The 15,629-nt window shown below is 46.0% G+C and overlaps 1 protein-coding gene across 8 annotated transcripts in view; it reads right to left on the bottom strand.

The window, feature by feature from the left end:
• ARHGAP32 (Rho GTPase activating protein 32) overlaps positions 1 to 15,629 on the bottom strand; it is a 254,283-nt gene that overhangs the window by 70,354 nt on the left and 168,300 nt on the right. For all 8 annotated transcript variants that reach the window (XM_054223141.1, XM_054223147.1, XM_054223139.1 and 5 more), the window contains 4 exons: positions 12,555 to 12,692; positions 10,366 to 10,458; positions 8,604 to 8,726; positions 6,337 to 6,414 (listed from right to left, as the gene is read on the bottom strand). In XM_054223141.1, coding sequence (XP_054079116.1) covers positions 6,337 to 6,414; positions 8,604 to 8,726; positions 10,366 to 10,458; positions 12,555 to 12,692 — 432 coding nt within the window. The remainder of the gene's footprint in view (positions 1 to 6,336; positions 6,415 to 8,603; positions 8,727 to 10,365; positions 10,459 to 12,554; positions 12,693 to 15,629) is intronic.

The raw sequence follows: 15,629 nt of genomic DNA, 5'->3' as shown, positions 1-15,629 counted from the left end.
GAAATATGCCAATTAGCAGGAGAAAAGCAGCACGAATCCCAGCATCACATAGAAGGGCCCTTCATCAGGCAGCTCATAGCTCAGCGATGGTGCTTTGCCGGGAGATGCTGAGAAACAGGCTGATTGGTACATAAGCAAAAACTACGGGTATTTAAACAACATCTATTATGTGTTTTTTAACTGCTTTCCTATAGCTAAGAGCCTCTCTTGGGCATTTCCTGTGCAAGAGATGCAGAAGACAATTTTTAAGTTAGGAAAAACACCCACGTCCAGGGAAAGCCTCGGCCCCAAGCCACAACCGATACGTTTGGGAGGCTCCACAGCTGAAGTGACGGGGTCTCTTTCATTCTCAGTGCTTTGAGAACCTCTTTTAATTGCCCACAACGTCTACGCCTGAGATGCGTAAAGGAACCTGAAGTACTCGGACACTAATCTGCCATTAATCATAATGAAAAAGGGTGGATCTAAATCCTACCCCAAATCCCATACTGTAATCAAAAGCACGTTTGCCTTTGATTGTTAACATAATGCGCCTCCTGTTTCTGGATGATATATTCAATGCTAAACATGAGTTTAGAAGTGAAAGAAGGCTCAAGATGGTTATGTCACCACTCCTAGATATCTCGGAGCCTTTCCCAAATAAAACACTACAGCTGTCCTCAAGGTATCCTTTTTGCCATGTTGACAACTGAAAATTATAATGCACTTTTTAGGGAAAGAGAATTTTCACTTGTGCTAGTGTTGACAAGCTCTCTGATGTTAACTTCCTGGTAACAGTGCTGATGTCTTGCATTTTCTGACTTATTTATTCTGACTTTCCTTGTAAGATTCCCAAGGGATCATCTTCAGGGTCATAACCTATAACTTATGCCTCATTCCCACCCACTTAAAAGACACTGCTTTTCCTCCGATGGCAAGGTTTCCATGATTTTGTATAAATAAATGAGTTTAGTCCAAGAGTTAATCTCAACGGATGTAGCAAGGCACTGTTAGAGCTTGAGCCAGGATTAAAGGATTTGGCAACGTATGAAAATTAATAGCAAGGATAGTATATATTTAGATAAATACAAGGTCATCTAAAGGTTAAAAAAATCACTATACACCTTAACCAAAGGAGGAAAGCACAGGCTATTGTGTACAAACATTTCTGCAACAGCTACTATATCTTTTTTTCCCACTTCCGTGCCAGCATCTGCTAAAACTGGAAGATACATGAGGCTTTAAGGGGAAAAGTCAAAATAACAGTAATCGTTTTCAGTGTACGAAGAGGGAATTCAAACGAATGAGAAAGTAGTAGCAACATAAATGGCAAATGAAACAGTGAGACATTTTCATTGTTTTCTGGTTTTGACACAGGCCCACGGGTATGGGAGAAATTTAATTTCAAAAAATTTTCCCTTTCAGTTTTAGATCATGATGGGTTAGCAAAACCTAACACTTCTACTGCCTGTTTGGCTTTCACGAGCAGAATTTTGACTACGCTGTTAGCCAAGTAACCACACAGTTAGGGCAGGGAGCAGGGCGCCCTCACCTGCTTCCCCGAAGCACACGGGCACACCAGCGCCAAGAAGGTACTCACCCATCTGGAGGGACACCAGTTACAGGGAATCACGGAATTTTTCAGAGTCAGAAGGGACCTCTAGAGATCATCTAGTCCAACTCCCCTGCTAAAGCAGGACTGCCTACAGCACATGACTCAGGACTGCATCCAGGCGGGTCTTGAAAGTCTCCGGAGAAGGGGACTCCACAACTTCCCTGGGCTGCCTGTTCCAGTGCTCTGGCACCCTCGCCGTAAAGAAGTTTTTTCTCATATTTGATCGGAGGACCAAATAGGAGGCTCAGAACTGCTAGTCCTCTTATCCTGAACTCTAGCAAAAGACAGCTGAACATCTTGGCCACAAAACTCTCCTAATTTCTTTTATTCACAAAAAAAAAATGAATGTCTGTGTGGGACAGTAGATGTTAATTATCCGTTCCTGACGGGTACACCAGCTGGAAAACCAGGTGAGGCTGGTCAAAGGCTCTTCCAACATTCCCACCTTCCGGAGTGGCTGAATGTTGAATGTTGCTACCAAAGGTCACACGTACTCCTAGAGCGAGGTGTGAGCAATCTCTGCTGCTCCGTGGAGGGACGCATCCACTCCTGGGGTGCTGGGAGATGCCAGCTCACGCGTCCCAGTGCCTGGCCCCACGCAAACTCCTACTCCGCGCCTCCGGAAAAAGGGCAGAGGGGATGCGTGCGGAGCAGGAAACTCGTGGCAAATCAGTTCGGACAGAATTTTGCCCAATCTGTTACTGCAGTTGGCAGCGTTTTACAAATGGAAGTGGCCATCTGGCTGAGGAACGACGTCACTGGTGACACGTCTCCACCGGGCTCTTGCACATTGCCTGTTTTGCAGGTGATATCATTCCCCAGCCAGATGGCTGCTCTCGCGCCCAGCTCCCAAATCAACGCACGTGAACCAGAAATCAAACTTTGGCTTCTCATTTAAGAACTGGTGTCTCCAAAGTGACACGAGTCACAGAAACATGCTCAGCCTTCCCAGGCCGTTTTTACTAATTGGTACCCTCTGTTCACATCACATATGTGTTATTTATTAGAAAATGATGCGCAAGAAAAAAATAAAAGGCTTTAACTAAAAGCCAGTTTTAGTTGACCAAGTTGACCAAAGACCAATCCAAGATAGAACATGGCCCTTTTTGGGAAATCTATTCAGCCTTAAAGGCCGTGCTGGGGTTCAGCATGGAATATGGTTTGAAGCAAGGGTTTCACAACCAGTTCAAGCCCACGTAAGCACAAGCTGATGGCAAAAAAGTCCAGCCCTCCGCAGTTACGCGCGCTCTTGTGCATTGCTTTGTGTCACCTCCAGCAGCCGTGCAAGAGCGCAACTGATGAAACTACACTCAAAAGACAGCATTATTCCGAACATCAAAAGGCAGTTGTGCATCGCCTGTCCCTAATGATTCAGCTGCCTGCAACCGAGTCACTGATTGAGAAGACAAGGCATGAAGAAAAAGAACAAAGAGGGCTGGAAGGCTGTTAATGTGGAGGTGGCTGTAATTTAGGTAACAATCTCACAATGAAAGCAGTGACTCACTAAGGACATTTAAAAAGCAAAGGGCTTGAGGAAAAATATCTTTAAAATCGTTTCAGTTTAACCAGAGAAAACGATAAGAAGCCTAGTGGGTTGTTTTGTTCTGCAGAGGATGAAGTGCCTCGCGATGCAGTCATTAGATCAGGAACAGGGAGACAGGCACCCGCCACTGCAGCAGGGAAATGTGAAGGGTAAGGAAAACGGTGATTCATTCCTGAAGGATGGCTCAGGCAAAGGATCAACGGACTTCCATGCAGAATCAGAGCTGCAGTTCAAACGGAACACACTTGCAACAGATCAGATTTGCGTTTCTATCAGATTTGCCCTTCTGTTGACGTCTCTAGACCTGCCTCATTTGTATAACCTAGAGAAACCCTTGATTTATCCTAAGAGATGAAGGAACATGCAGAAACGAACGCACTTCTGCCCAGACATACACAAGTCACAGCTGGTTTAAATCCACAAAACCAGGTAAGTTCTTTTAAGTCAAGACGTAATTTTTTTCCACATTCAGCGAAACCTTGCTCTCCCCTTATCAAGACATGATTTACAACGTAAGCTGGGCTCCATTTGATAAAACCTCGCTCCTCTCCTAACACAAAGCAAAAACCTGAGAAATAACACGAACAAACTGTCCCAACATTTGGTCTTTGGACCTCCTCCTTTTATCTGCTCTCAGAACCACAACTATCTGGCAAGACAGTCTCTGATGATTTATTTTATTAATTAAAAGGACTGGATCAACAGATTGCTATCACTTTTACAATGGCTATTGTTCCTAAATTGGAACTGAATTGTTTGCTTGTAACAAATGCTTTAAAGGCTGCACATATTACTATATTACACCTATTACTATAACAACATTTTTCACCTATACACTCTTTTTAAGAATTCATCAAGTACGCTCCCGTACTGAACTGCAACACATCTCTAGGCCTGGTGATAGAGTTCCTTTCTCTGAATTCTCTTCTCACTGCAGCAGTCACTACGGTCAAAAAAACTCCCACTGCATCAGGAAATGTACTTTTGCTGTACCCTCACAGCTTATGGGCCTTAAACTTGGAACACAGGTTAAAAAAACCCCTCTCTCCCTCCTTTTACAGCCCTAGAATTTGCATCTCTTGGTAGCTGATGGCGTTTCATGGAAAGAAAAAGCTCCGACAAGTACGTTTCAAAGAAATGACAAAAACTGTCAATTCACAGGAAAGACGCACCCCTCTGCAAATCAGCTGCGTGGCCGTGTAAGGGCTATGTTTCGGCAGCAATAACCGAGTTAGCACGGCTTATGAAATTACTGCTGGCGCCTGAGATACAGCTGCTGAGAAGCACCTCGGAGCTGAGGAGCTTTCCCCCGCCGGCAGCAGGAGCAGAACGCGCACAGACGGTCTCCTGCCCCACCACAGCTGACAGGCAGTGACTTCTTCAAACGCACTAACTTCGTGTTCTGCGTTTGTGCAAGCGCATCCCGAGAGCTACCGAAACTCGTATTCTGGCTGCTGCATTTCCAACAGCGCGGTTCAGCACCCGTGATCTGATTCCAATTGTGAAAGACTCTTGCTTATAGTTTAAGACACAGGATTATTCCAACCCTAATTTTCTGTTAAGCCAAAATACAGTGCTCTCTTCCTGCAGCTGTTCCGCTCTGTCGTGTCAGGAGACTGACTGCACGGGGATAGACAAAGCCCGTTACAAGCAGTTTGCTCATCAACATATCTCCGTGCTGGGAAAGCACAAGAAGATCGCTCGGATCTGAGAGACGGAAGGCAGCGACAAACTGCAAAAGAGGTCCCTTGCTTCTTGCGTCTTTAATCACCAGCGATGCTCTTCATGTCACCATTTCAGCCATGGAGCTTGACCCGAATAACGGAATCCACGTCCTGCGTGGGGATGCCACACACTTGTAATCAATCAGCTTCATGCAAAGGGACCGCGCTCACGCACAGATCACGAAGTTGGTTTGTTTTATTGATTCACTTGGAAGTGAAATGCGGCACAGCCTGATCATTCCCAGCAGTACTCAAGCATTTCATTAATTTTTGACAGTACAGCAAATATGGCTTTAGGGCTTCTAGAATCAGAACAAGAGTCCTGCAAAGGCATAACACAGTTCAAAACTAGAAGAACTGTCAAATTTGTTCCAGAAATATCAATGTGGTAACTCTAGAAACAAATTTAATTTCAGAGCAGGTATCGTATGTCCACGCTGCTCTGATTTTACAAACGAGATACTGCCTGAATTCCCACATCTGATATAAAGCCAAGGAAAGACATATCTCACGTGCTCTGGCTAATGGGTGAGAAATGTAATCGTATAACCAACACTCCATTCAGATGGGATTCCCAGCGTTTGGAGATGCAGTTGCCCACAGAAAGGTCTTTCAGGGAAAAGCTGAGGGACTTTGAGAAGACTTCCTGGGCCAAAATATGTAAGTGTCTGGGGTCAACTCTGACCCCTTCCAGAGCAAACTCCTAATTCCACCTACTCGCAGACAGCAACTGCACCATGAAAATCCCTCCTACTCGAAAGGAGCTGAAACGTGAGACACCACAGTGTGAGAAGGCAGAAAGTCAGTTACCCCCACCCTTCAGTAGCTTTTGGGGTTTGTTTTGTAAATAGAGACTTTTCTTTAATTAAATTTCCTAATGAGAAAATCCAAGCTAGGGAATAACAACTCTTTTAGCAGGAAAGTGCCATTTTGATGCACAAGTTTTGGTACCTAATTCCAAAGCGCATTTAGGATCTTTTGAAAATTCAGCCTCAATCTCTCTGCTCTAAGATGTACAGAGACCAGTAATATTATCACTACACAATAAACGCAGACGCGATAGCAGAGCTTAATTGGGTGCCTTGTCCAAGTCAGTGGCGCTGTCTTATCACTGGGCTTTCTCCGGACCCTCTATGTCTAAAAATATGATCTATTTTTAGACAGTGGAAGGAACGGGACGATGTGAATCAGTGTCAGCTGCCTTGGAGGGGGTGCAACAGAAGCTTCCGCTAACATCAGGCCAGCTGTCGATCACAGCTACCCCTGGCCCGCACGGCTGGGTAGGGAGATACATTCCTATGAAGGCCACATGTCTGCTCGAGCCCAAGTCCAGAGGGAAAGGGGAAGTTCTCTTACACCAACGTAGGAGGGACACTCTGCGTCCATCCATGAGCAATCCTGCAGTTCTATGAACACGGTGCTGAGTTCCCTGCCTTGATTTAAGTCGCACTCTCACGTCTGATACTTGTGCCTACCTGGAATCCATGTTTGCCTCTCCACCACGTGGTCAGCTCCTTTGGTGGCATATCAATAACGGACACTATGTCTCCCACCTGCAAAAGATGGGCAACATCAATCACAGTCTGCAGCGTGGCCAGGAGGAAAGCACAATTCAAATAACCACACTCTTCATCACCGCAAACCACTGTACAACTTGTGAGCAACTGCGCCGATGCCAGCCTTGAGACATCTGCCTTTGTAAAACCAACCCGAGCGGCGGAAGAGTTACCGCATTATACAACACACGGGATACAGCTGTTCCTAAGGAAACCGTTCTCAAAGGCAGCAGGCTCCCTGCCAAGGGGCACAGAAGCCGCCTGATGAAACTGCAGACATAAGTAAGCAGTGATAGCGTGAAACCTTTGGAAAATATTCGCAAGGAGCTGAACTAATTTTTACTACATGCCCTATACATGCCTACGTAGGCATCCACATATGTCTCCTTGTTTCCTTTTACAGCAAAAGTTAAGAGCTCCCTTTGTAGTTCACCAACTGACCAAACCATGCTTTTCTGAATTAGAAAATGAAGCGAGGAGAGGTGGCATGGGGTCACAGCAGCAGGAAGGGAAAGGACCAAGGAGACCAAAGAGGTTTTCTGAAGCTTTGCTTCATAAAAAAATGTAATACTGCAATAGTTCAAAAGGAAAGCAGTATAATCAATATTAAATTTGGCTTTGTGGGAATCAAGATCTGCGTGGCCTCTATAATAGAAAATGAGATAGGCCGGAACCTAAATAAATAGTTCAGCTAGGTATAGCAAAAATCGTTAACAGTAACACCCAACTTTTACCAGATGTTTCACATTGATGGGCTTTACAAAGAAGATAATACATCCACATTTTTCAGACAGGGATAACTGAGCTACAGGGAAGCGCAGCAATTTCCTCAGGGGAACAGCAAATCAACAACAAAGCGAATTGCCATTAAGGAAACCGCTGTCACCGCCGGGAGCAGAGAAGCCAGATATTTCCCTCAGTCCTGGGGAGCAAATGCCAGTCAGCTACTTTTGCAATTGCCTATTAGAAATGAACAATCGCCTGAACATGAAGGGACAGTGCGGGTTAGGGAACAGAACGCAGGATTGTAAAACAATATCCCGATTCTGTTGTGCCAAGGTTTCTCACTGCAGACGCTTGGGAAGCCACACGTGCCTCGGTTTCCCCACTCGTATCTGATGCCTCCCGACGACTTGTTGGGCTGCGGGACAGTGGCAAGGCTGGCACGGAGCTGGAAGACTGAGGAGCAGGGAGGGCCATCTTATTGCTTTTATTAATCCCGAGACACTGATAAACAGCCTGTGTCCTGCACTGCGTGCGCTTTAACTCAGAAGATGACATACCCACAAGTCTTTCTGACTCGCGTGGTTCTTTGGTGTACACGAATAATTGCCTCGATTTTGAGTACAGACAACCCCCTGGCAGCACTCGACTATCACTATTATTTTTACTTCCTGCGCTGCATGCGAAGAATGCGATCACAAGAACTCCTTCGGGCACTAACTGGTTTCCTTTACACTTTTTTGTGTAACACTGTGAATACTCCATTGCTAGTACCACTGCACATAAACAACCCCAGCATGAAACGCTGCTTCCTGGGTAGAACAGATAAGAGCCAAATAGACAAAGGCTTCCAGAGTCTGATCGTCCAGATCTTTGCTCCACAGCAGCTCTGACTCTGCATCAAGGAAGATTTTCAGAACAGTTTTAGATTATCACCTGCCCTTCAAGTACCAAATTCTTTCACAGGCCTGTTTTTTACTTTTCATGGGAGCGGAAGCTCTTAAAAATGGTTTTAGACACTGACTTGCTACCAGGAACACAGGTTGTGTGAACGGGCCAATGAATAATTAAATTGGCACGTGTCCACATGCACACATATGTGAACAGTCTTCCTGAACAGAGACAACATGCTTTTAATACCCTGCACAGTACGAACTAGGCAGGGTCTGCTGCTGCCCAGAGACCAGGCTGGAGCTCTTGGCAGTATCTGTTTAATCAGAAGATCCTAATGCCAAATAAAGCTATATTTTAAAGATGACTGAACTCCTCCCTGTATCCAAGCCACTGCAAATCGAATGTTTAACTGGATCTTCTAAGCTTCACCTCACAAAACATTCTGGAAGTGTCTGAATATATTCCCGACGCGCGCACACACGCGGAGACGCACACACGCGGAGACACACACACGCGTTACCCTCTTCTGTAGATGACAACAAGGGCTGTAAGCTCCTTTAATTATTTACCTCGAAGGACAGTTCGTCTGCTGCTTGAGCAATATATCTCTTAATAACATGGGCAGCAGCAATAGCAGGAACGTTGATGGAGGATTCCTCATGGACTAGCAGGTGATTCCCCTTGTTATCAATCTGAAATAAAGAGCAGAGGAGAGTGTGAGGCAGCTGAGGACAAGCGAGGAGCATTTTCTTGGTGCTCCTACAGGGCAGAGGCTTCAAGCTGATTCCCAGAGACAGCGCGGCTTGGGGGCCCCCCACGGAGAGCAGCGGGGGGAGGCAGCGCGGGGCACAGCACACGCAGGACGGAAGAACAATCCTAAAGAGTGTTTCAGAAGGTCGTACGTCCCCATCCAGCAAATGAGAAACTTGCTGCATTTGGGCATCTTTGTGTACAAACAGTAACGTCACAGGAAATGTTTACATCTCCCTTTAACACCAAATCAAACTGTTTTTCCTGAAGTACTTAAAATAGCAACACAAAAGTGGCCATAAAAATTCTCTACAGGGTGGAATTAATGCTCTAGAAGAGGCGTTGCGGGAAGGGGGAAATGCTGATGAACCAAAAACTAGGGTCACTTTCATTTTTCTCCCACCCTTCTATTTCCTTTTTTCTAAGGAAACACGGCTCCCGCCCGTTGCTGCAATCAGCGACTTTCAAAATTCCTACATTTTTGTGCTCGTGTAAAATTTTCTAAGATTCTCAGTTAATCGCAAAGGTTATTCTGCACGTGCAATAGGTTTGCTGCCATCTCTAGATCCACTGCATTGCTGTAAATTCTCCAGTTTCATTTTTCTCTATACCTTCCTTCCACCCTTCATGCTGAGAAGGTTTCCAAGATTTTTTTCTCATCCCAAAGGATTTCAGAGCGAGGAGGATATCAGCGGGGAAAATTGCAGGAAAACGCACTCGATCCTTATCACAACCGTTTAAAAATGAATTGCAACAGCCTAATAATAGTTGTTTCTATTCCTGGTGTGCAGCGGTATCATCAGGCGGTGGGAAGACACACATTATCCCTACCCAGATTAATTAAGCAGCACAGCACCGCCGACAGAGGTGGCCTTGATCTCTTAGCCCCACTCTTTCCTGCTCTCCTTGCCCAACAAAATCTATTGTTTAAGATGGTCGAAGACCATTAACAGAGACAGCAAAGCTGGAGCTGCAATTCACAACATACCAACGGCGCAGGCTCTGTTGAGCAGTTTAACCAACAGCGATGGCAAATAGCAGCAGACAATATTTATTGTTTCTGCAGCTATCGCAAGGAAAAACGAAAAATAAAATAAAAAATAAAAAAGAGGGCAGGCAAACACCATAAATGAGACAGCTCCAATAGTTTTAGAAACTTGCCCCACTCGCAGTATTGCCTTGCCAAAAAGAAGCGTAAGAACGCGTACGCTTCCTGCAACCTGTAACTCAGAGGCTCAGCCACGAACGGGACTTTCCCAGGCGGCCCATTGACCCCATCACTGCCGCCTCCTTTTATTTGTGAAGGGCAGCAGAATGATACATCTTTGGGTGACAAAATCCAAGCAAGAGGGGAAAAAAGCTCCTATATTCTTAATACTGGATCTGATCCTGTTTGTTCTAGACCTTTTGTGGCCACCTATATGCTGCCAACAGGGGAATAAAGCTTTCAGGGTAGCGTTTCAGCATTTCCAATAGGTCTGGAAGGATTATACCTCTTTCCGGAAAGGCAAGAGAGCACATTTGTGGCTTGCTCTGCTGCTAAGGTCAGCAAACAAAGAACCATCTCAGCTTCATACTTACCTCCATCCATGTGAGAGCAGGCCCACAGTTTATCTTGTTGCCTGCGATGGCTGAGAGCCGTGACAGGTAAGCCATCAGCATCTGGGTGACAAGCTGGAACAGAAAGAAACAGACCTACAGTTTTTCTATTGATACACCGTAGTTCGGAGAGTCTTCTTCAGACATGGAGAGACCAGAAATTATTCACGGGCACAGGCATGAGTTAGAGAAATATATTCCCTTTTGCAAGGAAATCCGTCATTTGGAGAAGGACAGCAAACTACACACGGCATTACAGCAATTACACAAAAAATGTGTAAAGAAGCAGCATTAATAATAATGTTCTTTTTATAAGATATGTGGATTTTCATAATTTCCCGTGTCAAGATACCTTAAATCTAAAGCCTTCCCCTCATCAGGAATTTCAGACGCAAACAAATCATGTGTAGTATGGCCATTAAATACATCTGAGAACCATTCAGCGAAACAAAGCGCTGGCTGCCACTTCCCCCCGCTTGCAAACCCTTAAGAATGTGGCAACTCAGACTGACCCCTTGGCGAAAATGTACTTCAAATAGTAGAAGAGGGTTTTAAAAATACACCTAGCAACGGCCCATCTATAACGGCAAACTCGCTTTTATTAAAGAGAAGCTAGGGAGGTCTTCCCAAAGCCTCACAGTGACAGTGTTCTAAAGCACTATTGTAGCCCAGAGTTTGTAGGACTGTTTAAAACATTGCTCTCCTCAAACGCCCGTTCAAATGTGGTCAATTCAAAACAAAACACACAGTAAGAGACAGCTGCAGGTTACATTTCGCAGAGCAGAAGAGCTGTTCGACATCTCTGCATCTTCTGTGCTTACAGATATAATGCAGATTTTCAGCTTCCCGCTGTAAAGTACGTATTAAATCAGTTGTACAAATAAAGATGTAAGGGATAGCAATGCCTACAGTATCATTTTAAAAAAGTGAATGCAGGCATTCATTATCCTGAATTTCGCTGCTTCTGCTGAATTTAAGAGACTAGAAACTTTAAATAATGTTCAGAAGTAACCTGCATTAAACCAAGGCAACCAATAAATCAGATTCTCCGATGAGCAACGAGGCCGCATTATCAACTTCTTATATTCAACAACAAAAGCCCTTTAGTGGGGTCCTGCTTTCTGCCACTGTGTGTTGTTCTAAAGCCATCGATCCTCGCCTGCTCGGCTCTGAAAGACAGAGTTTATAGATCCTGGATAGATGCTGCTTTGAATCCTTGGAATGGCCTCGATTCCCTCGTTTCCCTTTTCCGCCACGCATCTGGCGGGCAGGCAGCAGTAGCTCTGTGACACAGCGCGGCCGGATTTTCCCGAACTTGTGCTTGATGGAAGGGGGCAAACATACATCTAGGGGTCCCAGCGGTAAGTGACCCGTGAGATGAAGCAATGGGCAGCGTCCGTCACCGTGACACGCGTCTGTCCCAGACAGACGGCGGCCAAACAGGTCTGTGATGCTCCACGGGCTGAAACAGCCTCTGTGGGTAAACAGGGCATCGCCTCCCTCTCCGCATCTTCCAAAACGATGCACCTGCTGCCTCCCAGAAGATTATTTTGGGCATGAATAAATCTCCAAATTATCAACAGACAAGAAGCCAAAGGAATTCCAGCTCACCGTATTCCAGGTGAAGACAGGAAGGCAAAAATGAAAAATACCTCTTACTTGTTTAGGAAAAAACCCACTCCCTAAGCTCTTTAAAGATCATTTAAATAATGCACTAATGCAAATGCTCTTAAAAATAATTTTCACTTTATAAATATAAGTCTAGCATTCCAAATGGTATTACTCGTGCAGTGCCGCAGCCCTAGAACGGCGTGATTTCCTAGGAATGTTAAGTTGCTAACGTTAAGTCAGGAAATATTCCTATCATTGAAAAAGTTTCCAAGGACATAATAAAATTGGTATCGAAGGTACTAATAGGACAGCTTCTTTCCTGATGCCCTCCATAACCATTCCACCTTTAGCAGCACCTTAATTCGTATGAACTTGCAGGGCATTTCCCTTTAGAACACTGAAATTTAGGGTAGAAAACACATACTGATCTTATTACTAATAATTACTTCCCAAATCTAACCCAGGCCGCATTAAAATTACTTTGTACGGACTTGAAAATACCTTCCAAGCCCTTGCTGGTGACTGCGCTTTAAGTGTTTATTTCAGAGCTGATGATTTACCTCCGGACTGTCCTTCAGGGCATCGGAGCGGGGCAGCTCTGAGAGCTGGGAGAAGCGCCGGTCGTAAATACACAGGTGAAGATGTTTATCCAGGACTCGGAAATCTTCATAACTCCGCTTCACGATCCAGCTCCTCCCCTGCATCCACAGAAGAGAGAATCGCACTTTTAGAAGCTCCTCACCGAGCCGGGTTAGATGAGGAAAATGAAAATTTGCGCAGCAATAAGAGACCACCTATTTGAAAGTGATGAAACTGTATTATTTCCATGTTTTAATTTGTAGACAGCCGTTCATGTTCAATCCAGCTGTTAGTGTTCCTCTTTTAATTATCGAACTGTGGGTTTGGACGTGGCCCAGCACGATGAGACCTATCCAAGGCTTTTAATTTCCACCTGTCTTTTAAGGATTTTGTGGCATTTTTGTACAATGTAAATGCCAAAACGGTTGTATAAATAGCGTGAAATTAGATTCTACGTAGATAGAAGAATATACAATCAGGGATCTGAAGGCAGAACTGACGCTTGCGAAATTTCTGTCACATGCCCCAGGCAAATCTTCAGCTGAATTAAAAAACACAATCTATGATGAATGACACTAGCTGAAGATTTACTCCTGAGCGCATATCATTTCCCCAATTAAAATATTGACAAGATACATGCTGCTCCAGGGGACAAGGAAGGGACCACGGCTACACAGCACCATTTGCTTTGTGAAGCTTTTAATATCTAGTGACTACTTCTAAATGCTTCATGGCCTATTATGATCAATAAAAAAAAAATGTTGCAATAATGCAGCAGTTTACAGGTCAAAGCACTTTATGACCAGTCGTGAATCCCCTCAGCGCTCCCACACAGCCCCTAAAATGAGACTATTCCTGTTTTACAGGTGTGGACACTGACTCAGTGACCATGGACCTCCCCAAAGCTTCCCCACCTTCTATTCCAAGGGCAAAGCGCTTTTTCAGTCTTTAAAATCCTAAAATCAACAGTATGGCCATAGTTAAAAAGAAAAAAAAAATATCTCTTGTCTGCATGACACACTCTGCTTCACACTCCCCGTGTCTCCCGGGGAAAAGGATGAGGGAAACAAGGATGGATGCAACAGCTGCTGGGAAAGTGCGGGAGCTCCTGCAGTACAGCAATGGGCTCGGGAGGAGATGCTCAGGAAGGAATGGGGTGGCTCCAGGTTACATGGACACTCACAGGGATGCCTGGCAGCCAGTACAGAAAGCAGGGAAAGGCCTGGCGAAAGAGGAGACACGGCATCGTTTCGTATTTTCCACGGGGAAAGCGGCTGTGAAGCGTGATCCCACATCTGCAGAACCCCCGGGGGGTTGTGGCCCCGATGCCCTCTTCACCTGGGCTGCAAAAAAGCACGGCCTGCTCCGGCTTCCCAGCCACAACTCTGCTGTGCACATTTATTTATCAGGAACGTTATAAGCATCACTTGCCTATTAATATCCAAAGCCTGCAAGGCAATTGTAAACGTAAAGCCTATAATGCAGCATACTAGCTATTTTCTGTCAAATTTATTTAAGGCAGCTCCAGACCGTGTACTGTGCCCATAAACTCTGCTTTCATACCACAAGAAATCACCCATATTTCCCGAGCCAACAAAGAGGGTGTCTACACAGGACATAAATGCTTTGTAATTTCCATAAGTTATGTCATTTTCCTTTTCATCTAATGGAGAAAAACACAAACCGGAGTGCAAGTCTATTTATCTTCCAAAAGATGACAGCCTTTCCAATTTCTCCATCTTTTGCAATTGCTCCCTTGAGAAGTTGCCAGTGTGACCTTCGGCTGAGCGAGGGTTAGTCACCGATGTAAGAAAAAACAGACCGAGAAATCGCTGCCATCCTTCACTTGCCTCAGCCCGCTGCACCGAACAGGACACTGCAATACAACCTCGTACGCTACCCACGCAAATAACACACCTGTTTGTCAAATGATTGTAAATCTCTCAGTAATTCCACGATATTTTAATTTTAAATGCTGGATCGTAGATTCGCAGTCTCTTTTTATCATGGATTAAGATACTAAGAGTTAAATTTACACGCCAGGAACGGCTGGGGTCAGCAAACTCCGGGTCCGTCTGACAGAGTGTGCAGGATCAGCTGGGGAAAGGACTCCAGGGACAGCCTTCTCCCTGCTTCTGATGACACCCATTCTACACCATCACGGTGACGAGGCTACTAATAGCTGGCAAGGAAGCTGATTAAGGAGCAGGGACAGCTTACCCCACAGCAGCAGTGGTGTTTCTCGCCCCACCATCTCTCTGGGAGGTCCTTCCCGTGCTGCACAACTCCTGGAGCCAGCAACCCAGCCGGCACAGCCGGAGCGTGGTGCAGAGAGGGAACCCAGAACCACCGCTCCCCTACCTTCAAACTGCAGCACGTCGGTAGCTGCTAAGCAACCAGCCGAGCTATCCCTGAGCTATCCCTGTGGAGCAGCTGCAGCCTCCATCAGAGGGGTGGTGCACGCGCCTGGAGGCCAGAACCACTGCCACCACTCCCAGGTACGGCAGCCCAACACCTGCAATCCCGGCCCTGGATTTCAGGCTCTTGGGCAAAAGGATTGTAGAATCACGGAATGGTTGGGGTTGGAAAGGACCTTAAAGACCATCTTATCCCACCCCCATGCCTTGGGGGCAGGGACACCTCCCACCAGCCCAGGTTGCTCCAAGCCCCGTCCAGCCTGGCCTTGAACCCCTCCAGGGATGGGGCAGCCACAGCTTCTCTGGGCAACCTGGGCCAGGGGCTCACCACCCTCACAGCAAACAATTTCTTCACAATATCCCATTTAAATCTCCCCTCCTTCACTTTAAAACCCTTCCCCCTCGTCCCATGGCTCCCCTCCCTGCTCCAGAGTCCCTCCCCAGCTTTCCTGGAGCCCCTTGAGGGCCTGGAAGGGGCTGGAAGGTCTCCCCGGAGCCTTCTCTTCTCCAGGCTGAACCCCCCCAGCTCTCTCAGCCTGTCCTCCCAGCAGAGGGGCTCCAGCCCTCCCGGCATCTCCGGGGCCTCCTCTGGCCCCACTCCAGCAGATCCATGTGTCTGTAGATCCACAAGGAAACTTG

Source organism: Rissa tridactyla, chromosome 17 (genome assembly GCF_028500815.1).
Source record: "Rissa tridactyla isolate bRisTri1 chromosome 17, bRisTri1.patW.cur.20221130, whole genome shotgun sequence".
Lineage (NCBI taxonomy): Eukaryota > Metazoa > Chordata > Aves > Charadriiformes > Laridae > Rissa > Rissa tridactyla.
The sequence above is the reverse complement of the archived record's forward strand: the minus strand, read 5'-3'. Positions and strand labels throughout refer to the sequence as shown.